The 11,720-nt window shown below is 37.4% G+C and overlaps 1 protein-coding gene across 1 annotated transcript; it reads right to left on the bottom strand.

Moving 5' to 3' along the window:
• Window positions 1-2,294: 2,294 nt before the first annotated feature.
• Window positions 2,295-7,024, bottom strand: LOC104608117 (putative E3 ubiquitin-protein ligase LIN-2). Its single transcript, XM_010274011.3, has 7 exons — window positions 5,848-7,024; window positions 5,553-5,685; window positions 4,480-5,447; window positions 4,250-4,397; window positions 3,868-4,119; window positions 3,153-3,462; window positions 2,295-2,801 (listed from the first exon to the last, which is right to left on the bottom strand). The coding sequence occupies exons 1-7, from the start codon at window positions 6,906-6,908 to the stop codon at window positions 2,671-2,673; spliced, it is 3,003 nt and encodes a 1,000-aa protein (XP_010272313.1). The 5' UTR covers window positions 6,909-7,024; the 3' UTR covers window positions 2,295-2,670.
• Window positions 7,025-11,720: the final 4,696 nt, after the last annotated feature.

Genomic DNA, 11,720 nt, shown 5'->3' with positions numbered 1-11,720 from the left:
GGAAACTTGGCTCTTTTCTCAATACTTCTTCCGAAAGGAACAACACCAAGCACACTTTGGTCAATAGAAGTGCCTACTGCTGTTTATTTTGTCCCATTTTCTCTATGTCACTATATTGTCTCAAGTTATTATGAGGGCGCTTTGTCTTTTAAAACATGTAATTTTGAGTTTTGAGAACTAATAAATATATTTAACAAAGACACTTTGAGATACCTTGAAATTATTGCATATTCATTCTGTAAATGTTGAACCAGAGACTACTTGGGTGAACTTGGATTGGGAATTTGTTACATTTTGAATGGGCCCAAACCCTAATCTGGCCCGATGTAGGATTATGGTGCATTTTAAATATTTGTTACACATTATAATAAAATTTCAATCAATTATGTTAAAGATGTCATATACATGGTCTATTTACTTTTCATTGGTAGGGATGGTAATGGGGCAGGTCCCGAAAGGGTTTTGTAAATTCTAAATCCAATCCGCCTCCTTAAGGTTCCCAACCCCATACCCTCTCCAAAACTCTAGTGAGATGGACTTTGAGAATCCAAACCCTCCTTACACATGAAAATGCAAAAGCCTCCCTGACCTACCCTCCCTTCATTCAAGGGTAGGGTGGGTTGGTTTAGAACCCACATCTAATTTTTTGTTATTTCTTGTTATATATAAGTAATAAATAAGTAAAATAACATAAATAAACAATAAAATTTCCAATTATTTGATTAAGCCATGTAAAAAGCACATAAACTATTAATTGACTTTCACATAAAATTCAAAACATTATTAAATTCAACACCTAATACAAAACTCATATGCTTTCCAACAATATGTGAGTTGGGGAGGATTGGGTTTAGCCTAATATCGTACCAGACCCGCACCCGTATAGGCTGTAGAATCCCAAAACTCATCCTTTTAGCGAAAAATACCTGCCCTGACGGGGTGGGTACCAAATGGGTAGGATAGAAATTGCCATTCCTATTCATTAGTTCACATTTCAGAAGGCATGATTACCATTAAAGACTTTAACAAAGATTCAACTATGACTTGTCACTTTATCATTGATTGATAGTGCACAACATGGATTTTGCCTACCATAAAAGATTCAACATATATAGACTACAGTGCTTTTGTTTAGAATTTGCATAAATATTTAGAGGCACATCCCCTTTTATATGTGCTCAAATTACAACCCACAGAAGTGGTAAAATAATAGAAAATTAATCATCATTGCTGTCATCACCCAAACTTGTAAATAACCTCACGTCAATTCGACGACCAATAAATTTGGCAAGATGTATAAAATAAAAGCCATATCCAATGCTGGTCCTGGTCCCAACCTGTTTGGGGCCTTGGAGGCAGAGGGGTAGACTGAATGTGGACCCAACCTTTTCATATTTTCTTTTGCACAAAGTAGATACTCTCAGACTTCAACCCATGTTCTCACGCTTTATCAGCCTGAGATTAACCAACTGAATGGTGGCCAGTTGATATATTGGCTGAGTAGTCCCAGCAGATATGCAGATTCGAATCCCGCTATTACCACTTACCTCTGTGAATTGTTTATGTGTTGTGTTAAATATGGAAAAAAAAAATCAGCCTGAGATTTTACCATTACACCAGACACCAGATAATGGCCCCAAAGATGTATAACATCTGATTTTTTCCCTGTGCAATGTCCATGCCTCTTCGCTAAGTACAAATAAAACAAACAGCACACACACGCAGAGAGAGAGAGAGAGGTGTTCACAGAAATGGTAATAGTGTTCAAAGGGGGAGGGGGACACATACAAATCTGACTCTGACTCAAGACAGGGCAGACCCTTTCAATAGACATATACCCATAAACAATGAGAAACAGAGAAATGGGCGTTTAACACCAAAAACCAAATTCATATGGCCTTTACCTTGTTAAGAATCATACTTGTTGGTAATGCCTTCACCCCATAATTCCTGATTCAAGTGGGTCAAAACCAAGCATTAACTAGATGTACTTCTACCTAATCGGTGGTCCAATTTGTTCAATGTGTCAGTTGATATTGGTGGTTCAATATCAAGTTTCAATCCTTTACAGATAAAATCTTGGATTCTTAGAAAAGTCCATGCAACAGGCAAGGCTGGCTGGCTCATGGTATAATCTAGGGACCACTGGTCGACCAGTTGATATTGAAGCACGGATTACCACACGATGTAGCCATTACTTCTGGCTCTTGTGATGCTTATTTATATCCTCATTTCTTCTCTCAACATGGGAAAACACATGGACATGATAAGGTGACCAAAGAGACAGGAATTCATAAAAACAAAAGAAGAATTTTGATGGCTCTTTCATTCTTTCACTCTAGGAATCAAAGTCTATTTTCACTCATAAAAGGATCCTTCACTTTACATACATGCAGGGGACAAAGCAACCCAATCCTACCTTTCCTATAGGACTTGTGAGATATATGTTCCTATACATCTCTGCTGTTAAGAATCAACTTCTCTTCAATGACCAAGTCATATTTTGTATATTCTCAAAAAATGGATGAAACAACCAACTCCTTACAGTGAGCATGTTATGGAAACAATCCTGCACCATGGGATGGCGCGCCTAATCTCATAATACAGGCCACCATCAAAGAGATCAGTTTTCCTACAGTCTGTAAGCATCTCTTTATCCAGCTATGTCTTCTAGCTTGGGATGCCACAGGTTTGACTTGTGGCTATTGAAAGCAGCTCTTCTGCTGTCCATGTCACCAAGGCGAGGTTCCGAAGAGGGCCCATCATTTCATTACTCAATGGTGAGATCATGGAGATACATTCTGTAAAAATCAAAACAGAAAGACTGGTTGAGAGAGAATTGTTCACAAATGATGAGTCAAGACTGATGTTATGCAGTATAAAGTCTAGTGTATATTGATTATATTCATTATAGATTCCCATTAGGAGCTCTGAAGTCTGGCAACACAAATGATCAATCTCCAGTTATTCCAATCACAAAGTATCGTGTTCGAAATGGGAGTCGTTAACAGGGGAGTAATGTCTTGTGACTCTGTGATCACAAAGATCTTCAACATTGATTAGCATTTATTTCCTAAAGATGCTAAGGTTTGTGTAAACTATGTCATCACAGATATCTTAAACAAGACTGAGACTCTTGTGGTATGCCATACCTGAATTCTTAATGAGGCACAACAATGACAGGGAAGCAAGCACCCTCTCCTCAAGTGCTCTGTCATAGTTTAAAGTTTCTATCAACCGAGGCACTAGAATTGAACATGCTGTTGATTGGAGGCTTGAATCTTGAATTGAAGTGAGTGACCTGCTCAACCATGCAACTGTGATCAGGCTTGCCCGAGCCAAATATGGAATCCCATTGGCCATGCACTCTGAAAGAGCAACCAAGAATCTGTTTTTGCCACTAGTGAGCAAGACCGTTGCTGCCTTCCTAAGCCAATTTTGTATTGATTCTTCCTCTTCATTCTGTTAATTATCATAATCAAAGGAAAAAAGAATAAGTTAACAAGCTCAATTGGTTATACATGGGAGGAAGAATGAATTAAATGAGTTCATGTACAACTAACAGACTGGTGTAGATTATCCATTCTTCCAATAGTAAACAACTAAATGTTGTAGTTGTATGTGTATAATACTAGAAGCAGCAGCTTTAGTTGGATTATACGTAATCTGAAGACACTGAAACTTAACAACACTCCCACAACCATGATGTGCACAAACTTGATTAGCAGTAAAAAAGCAAAACAGTTGAAGGAAATTAATTATCCATTGGAAAGGTTTTTTGTACCAATTAATGGGAAACTAAATAGATCATTCTCACAAGTATTTGATCAAAACAGTTGAAGAGAATGATCAATCAGGATAAATTACCTGTATCAAGATTTCATCATAGACGATTTCCTTTCCATGGAATGAATCATCTGTGCTATCATCAAATCCTGCTTGCTTCAATAGCCATGTTTCTGTTGATGCCTCTCCCATGTAAGAGAAACGACCTCCCAGGAGTAAGAGAGACCTTGCTGACTGTTGTTGAACCTTCTCATTACATGTCTTACAATCCAAAGCTGTTATAATGGCATCCACTGCTTCTTCTCTATACACACTGTACTGGAAAGAATCTTCCTGCAAAACAACTGCTAGTCCATATGAAACTATTCCAAATTCTGGAAACGAGTTAGAAAGAAACAGAAACAAGTGAAAACAACAAGAAGGATGGATAGAGAAGACAGACAAAATAGAATGAGAAGAATACCAGAAGATCAAGCTGTAATAGAATGGCTGCAACCAATGAGCGCTGTTCAGGTGGAGCCCATTGAAGGTAAACCAACAATATGTGCATTGTATTCAATCTTTCCTCATTGTTCTTCAAACCATTTAAGAAACTGGTTATCTCAGTTCTTCTGCTCAGGTTCACACAGTCTCAGTTTGTTAAACCAAATATAAATTTCTGGAAAATATCCCGAAATTGTAAAGAAGAGTTACCTATTAAGACAGAGCAACTCGATCAGCAAAGAAAGGATACTCCCACTGGACCTGCTCCGGTTGCCCAGGATCAGGAGTTGAAGAATTGATGCCTTGTTTATGTTATTTGCTAGGTAGTTTCTACAGCTTCCATCAGCTTGAATGCAGGAGGTTATGATGGAAGCAGCACTCCGACTCTGGGGATCTCCTGTTTCAAGACTTCGAACCAGTAAGCTCAGACCCCCTAGAGCAACAACTTGTCTGGCATTTTCCAAATTGCCATCCTCGTTAAAACCTGTAAGAAGTTGGTCAAGCAAATAAAATGCTGCCACCTGAGGACTGCACTGAACACTGAACAAGGTCTGCAACTCGTCCCCAAATTCCACCACCCGGAGGACTAATGGGATCCATTCAATTGATAGCATCTGTTTTGCCTTGGGCTTCAATAGGTAAAGCAGCACAGAAGCCTTTAGAAATAGACTGTTACTCCTAAGAAGTCTCATGAGAACTTCAAGCTGTGGATCTGAGTTTAGTATTATCTGCCTGTTAACTTCACCCCTTGAAACCAGTTCTGCTAAAATTGAGATTGCTAACTCTAGAGTTTCTTCATCTTCAGATGTAAACAAGACCTCAAGCATCCCCTCAAGAACAGGTGCTTTTGAGAGCATGGTTTCAATTACAGGATCTGCATGTGAGTCAAGCCAAGCTTTCGCAACCACACGGATTGCAAGCTCACAGTCACTAAGGCTCTGTGAAGTGCAAATGGTTTTGATTGCTGCACCAAAGCTATTTGAAGGAAGATAGCTGGGTGATTCTTTTCTGATTGAATCATTCTTGGAAACATGAGCTCCTTGAACCAAGTTCTTTGCTGGTTCACTTCGGCATGGGAAGAACCTAAAATAGTCTGATTTCCGGGTCTCGGGCCACAACTCTGCTTTTGGGTTTCTACTTTGTTGGCTTATTGATCTTCTGTGAACCCCCTTTCCACTCTGTAATCCGTGTCAGAGAAATAAACAAATATCGTAAAAACACTGCATCTTGGTTGAAATCTTAAATTGTAGCTTGTCAATTTAGAGAGGGAAGAGGGAGTTTACCGAATGAACAGATCTGGTTCTATGGATGTTGTGTTCATCATTACACACTTTTACCTCTTCCTCTAAACTCCATGTATCATTTTCAAGCTCCAGTGATTGACGTTCATTGATGCGGCCAAAAACAGCTCGATATCTTTGGAGATTGAGATCACCATGAAATATAAGAATCACAGTTGAAAGAGAGATTAATTATACAATTAAAATAACTGGTCTGTGTTAAATCAACCAGAAAGAATAATGCCCAGATGAAAAGTAATAACTGAAAGAAGTTCTGAAACCATTTTGATTCACTTACAAGCTTTTATTCAGGGAAGCCTGTGAACCAAGAGAGGTTCCTCTCCTTTTTGCAGCTCCATAGCTGGGTCTTGATGGTAAAGACACAGAAGGCATTGGAGGAGCTTTAGCCCCAACCTTGAGCCACTCCTTGTAGTAAAGCGCAAACTGAGAGGTACCCATATCCATTTTCTCATTGTAGACCTTGATCAGAGCTTTCATCTTTCTCTCTTTCTCACCAGATTCCCAGTTCAAGATTAATTCTTCTTCCTTACTGTACCATATCTTGAGATGCAGAAAGTGGGGAAGAAAGAAATGCTCCCAAAGGTCAGGCAGTAAGTGGGTCCTGGCGAGAAATGGCGAGTCACAGAAAACCTGCAGTAGATGCCTCGCAGATATTCGGTCGTTCTTCTCAAGCTTATACACAATGGAGAGATATAGCTGTGCACAAGCTGAAAGATGCGAATTGGGTATTCCACAGGTGGTATCATTCTTGGAGTTGTGAGAATTCAAGGAGGCAACGATGCTCAGCAGCCGAATCGAATTCCTCAGAGACTTCATCTTCAGTTCCTTCTTCGTTCCGTGGTTCTCTGCCAATCTCTCAATGCTTTCAATACCCAATTCCATATTTGCGAGTATCGCATTATCTCCATCCTTGCTTCTTCCCTCCATACACGAATAGCACTTCTCTCGCACTCTCTCCCTGAAGCTCTCATCCTTGATGAACCGACCAATATAGCCGCCGAGAATCGAGACAACTGCGCGAACTGCGACTTCATCGACGATGGTCTCGCCGCTCTGTGGCGGAAGAGCTTCAGCCATGCATGACGACTTAGAATTGGATCTCTTTGAGTTAGAATCCACCCTTTTAGAAGATGAAACAGAGGACGCATTACGTACGAGGCTCTTCTGTGGTGTCTGCTTCGAAGAATCAAAGTTTTTTCGATCATGGCAGATGTAAGTGGGTAAGGCTATGGAGTCATCGGATGTAATTCTTTCTCTGGACTTCACGGGCTTTCGGTTCTTTGGAGTTTTCCCACCTTGGAATCCTTCCTCTGCGAGCAATTCCTGTAAAGATGCCATCTTTTGTGGATTGAATGAATCTGGATTTCAAGCAAAGAGGAGAAGATGAGAAGCTTCACAGACATTCTCTCAAATCAAAACAGAAAAAGAAACAACTAAAAAAGAAGGAAGAGATACAGACGAAGAAAGACAGCAAAATAAGGACAAGAAAGGCGGGTAATTATCCTATGCTTTTTAACCGTTAGCACCCGTTTTTTTCTCTTTTATTGTAAAAAAGAAAAAAAATAGAACCATACCGGCCGGTTCAACCTGGTCTGAGTGAAGACAGTTTACTGTTAGTAGACTTTTGATAAAGCCATTAAGACTCTGAAATCAAATAAATGGTTGGTTTTATACTTTATAGTTGAAAATAAACTTTAGGTAAATTACAGATGTCCACCCTGTATTAGGGGGTATTGATACTTAGTCCTCCAAACTTTGTTGTGTAACAAAACCCCCTTTGAATTTCTAGATTCCAGCACTTTTCCCCTACCACCATTAGGATTGCATCAGTTACTCCACAGAATATTTTTTAACATTTTTAAAACTCCAAATAAGACCGTTTTCCCCTTTAATTAAATTAATTTTTCTAAAATCCCAATTCTCACATATTTCTCTCATCTTTCTTTTAACAAAGATCATCTTGAGAACATATATGGAGGGAGAATGATCAGTTTATAAAAAAAATGGTTTGTACTTTAAAATGGTTATTTTCATCATTTTGATATTTATTGCTACTAGTAAACATATACATGCATTTTCATGAGACAATATCTCTAAGACAACTATTTATAGTTCATGGACAGTTTCTGAGTAGTTATAACTGGACAGTTTTTAAAGTGAGAGTAAAGGACATATATACCCTCTTTATGTCCATTATATGCTTAGACAAAGGGGATAAAAAGCGTCCAATAAAAATTCCAGAAACAAGGGGCTTTCGCTCTTTATAGGGGATAAAAAACGTCCAATAAAAATCTCAAGTGGATAATTCAAGGTGATGTTTGGCATTGATGTTGCCGATTTTCAAAATCAGTGATTTTTTTTTTTCAAAAATCGATAAATTTTGTTATTTGGTATCATTTCTGCCATGTAGTTCTATTTTTGAGAAATCGACTTTGAGTATGCTTGGTGTTGATTCTCAAGGGTCAATTATTTTTGCATTTGAGTTATTATTCAAGGGGCATTCTTTTTTCAGATTTTGAGAGGGGAGAAAGTTGGTCAATGGGATTTTGGTTCCCATTGAACAAGAATCCCATGTTCTTTTTTCAAATTTATGTGGGGACCAGGTAAAGTTTATTTTCCTGGGTATCACTTACCCCTGGGAAATAACTTTCCCACCTAGGGGAAATTGCCAACACTTGAATGAGACAAAATATCCCTTCTAATAATGGATTTTTATGACCAAAATGGTCATTGTCTTATTTACATGAAAAATAAAAGAACATGGATAAGTGTTTACCAGAATCGATTTTTGGCCAATTTCTTGAAAATTACCAAAATTGGGCAACCAAACAGAAATTTCAGCGCTGGTTTCTAGAGCTGACGTGGCTTCAACATGGCTGTGATTTTACCGTTAACCTTGTTAGCAAGTCAGGGGGCAGAGTGCTGGAGTATAGAAACTAGAGGGGACCATTATTGTAAAACAATGTTCCAGGGGTCTAAGTGTTACTTCCCACTAAGTACATAGTAGCTATATGTAATTTAGCCTAAAATTTATTATTTAGTCTTAGAGACTGTGAACATGTGCTTTGCTTAGCTGATTAAGGGACCCACTTATGAGCTAATCAAAATTCAGGAATCTTTTTATTTCCAAAAAATAATATTAAAATAGGGAAAAGCATTAGGTACATGGACAGGTGGACAACCTCTACATATTTGATCCCACGTGGCCTGGAATGAATGAGATGTAATCTCTGATCATCACAAGAGGCACAACCCTTGTCTGAGACCCACTTATCAGCCAATCAAATTTCATGGACCTTGATGTATGGAGCATATCTACCTTTCCATCACACACTAATTATTTCTCAACTAGTCTCTTAAGTTGGTGGATTAAATAGTTGTCTGGTGTTATAGATCCGTGGGCTGAGGGGACCAATCAGCTTTTTGGAGTGAATCCAAACATGGGTAGTGGGTATTTTCAATGTTAATGGGCCACTGAGTGCTTAACCGTTTGCGGGTCGATGCTTCACGTGCATGGCTTGGCTCATTTTTTATATGTGGGTTGCTGCATTATTCCTGAAGGGATGGGGCCTATATGTTTCCAAATCCGGGTCGGCCGAGTTGAAATACCCAATTTAAATGGCTTAACATACAACTAACGTTAAACAAGATAATAAGGATGAAGGTTTGGTTGTGTTAACCTTAAACGAGATCAAGGTTTGAGTTGGGGTTTCATGGGCCATTCGGGTCGGGTCGGGTCGACAAGTTAGATCTTAATTGTATGTCAAATTCCATTAGCATGAGAATCACTCAACCCCATTTCAACTTGACTTCTAGATCGTGCCAAAAAAGAGCATATGGCCAATTTTTTGTTCAATAAACTGGTTTTAATTTTCAATTTCGAGGGAAGAAATCAGACTACAATGCAAATAGCTTGAATCCAACTTTTCTAATCAACGGTGTCTTTCTTTGTTGATGGCATCAGCCTGCTTCATTAATTCCTTGCAATTCTATCAGTTTGATAAATAATCTCTTTGAACAGAATTGATGTATTTGGTTTATTGTGATCATCAATCTCAGCTCAGTTGAGTTCAAATCAGCCCCAGTACATCCCGTGTATTGGGAACATCTCCCGATGATAATCATTTCTGATATTATCATTGAGAGATATTTCCAATACATGACAGGAATGTGCTGTGAAGAGTTGTGGGGGACAATCTTGTGGAGGGCTGATTGGATATCAGCTCAGCTTAGTCAAAAAAAGGAAAAAGATTTGGATTCACAGACCTTCACATTAATGTACAATTCTCATTGTACCAGCCTTCTTATTCACGGGCCTCCTTGTTTGAATAGTTTAAATTAACAAGCAATTGGTAGATAATTGTTTTCTTCTGAACTGTACAAATGAGCTTCCAACCGTTCAGAAATGTCACAATTCCCTATATGGGATTAAATTATCCGATTAATCTGCTTTTATATCTTTTTTCTTTGTTTGCATTTAGAACATTTCTGAAATGGGTTCTGAAGACTTTAGTAGGAATTGATTCCTTAAAACTGTTATGCAGAGATGTATGGAGATTTCTATGTGTTTTCTGTTAAGTTTTTCTTTCTTTTTTTTTGCATATTATTGACATTGATGAATTGCTTCCAACTCAAAAGCAATCTTAAAAATTGCACCTTTCAATTCTTGGAAGCCATCTCCCTCAGCTTGGAGAATTGCCCTTAGGCCAGGTTTGTATGCAGTGTAATTTTATTTGTATTGGCGTAAAAGTATGGGAGTGCAAATGATTTGAGTGCATGGAAATTCTGTTTTTCTTTTTGTCATTTCCTTTATTTTGTTTGTTTGCGTTCTATATAAAGTAAAATAAAATCCGAAGCAAAATAAGACAAAACCCAATATGAAGGTGAATAAAAAATTTTCATTTACATTCCCATGCATTTGAGCTAGTGCAAATAAAATTACACAACAAACAAATGAAGAATCATTTCTCTATTGGTTTTTAAAGAATTTGTCAAATCGGTTAGTGAAGGAAGATGAGAAAGAAAAATCGACAGATCAAATTTTCTTGTCAAGCATACACCACCTAAGCACTTGGAATTGATAAAGATATGCAGATATGATATGACAAGAAAAAGTTCTGAATGGTTGGTAATAGGAGCCAAGACCTAATATATGTTCTCTAAAGTCTGAACACAAAATTAAAGTCAAATTTATCAAATTAAGTGTTGCATTAGCAAGGAGGCAGCAAAAGTGAACTCTAGGTTACAAAATATAAATTGACTTGTCACTTTAATCATTTTTTAGTACTTTTTAATTGATCCTCTCTCACTCTCTCTCTCTCTCTCCTTGAAATTGGAAAACCTCATCAGGCAGCATATCTTGGAGTGTTAAACATAAAATATTTTGATTTAGATTTGGTGATCAAACCGAGCACACAGCCCTTGCCACAAGATAAAAGGTACAATAAAAGTTGACAATTAGGTTTTTTTTTTTTATTTTTTAAATAAATTCTCTTTTTTTTCAAAAATGGGATGTCATGTGACCCCCAAAAATTAAAGATTTGAAGAAAAAAGAGTAAATTTGTCAAAATTTGGAGCTAAGAACAGTGGAAGTTTATATAAAATCAAACAGAAGAGTCAAGACCCTGTGGCTAATATGAAAGACTTATTGCTTTGTCCTCTGATGATGAATGAGTTTTTAAGGAGGTACTGAACTCCTTAATAGGCTGAAACTGAAGTTGGATTGATTACCGTGTATGTGACCTCAATTATTTTATTAGTCATTTACAAAAACACCCCCTATAGTTTCATGGATTTACTAAAATCTGTTCTATATAATTTGTGTTTTACTAAAACAACCCCTATAATTTGTAATCTATTCACTCAATTAATTGACCTTCCTTTAGATGATAATGGAAAATGATGGTTTTGATCCTAAATCCATTTGAGTAAATTTGATAAAAAGAAAATTAAAAATGAAAATACCAATTTTCCCCTAATAAGACACGAGCAACTACTCTATTTGACACTATTTGGTCAATTTTGTTTTCTATAATGAAAAAGTTTTGGAAGTACTTTTGGAATAAACAATCATAAGCCCCATGCATGTTCTTGAACATTTTTCATTCAGTTTTGGTGATCATATTACTATTTTTTTTATAACAAAACAAA

This window comes from Nelumbo nucifera, chromosome 7, assembly GCF_055504915.1.
Source record: "Nelumbo nucifera cultivar China Antique chromosome 7, China Antique-T2T, whole genome shotgun sequence".
NCBI lineage: Eukaryota > Viridiplantae > Streptophyta > Magnoliopsida > Proteales > Nelumbonaceae > Nelumbo > Nelumbo nucifera.
The sequence above is the reverse complement of the archived record's forward strand: the minus strand, read 5'-3'. Positions and strand labels throughout refer to the sequence as shown.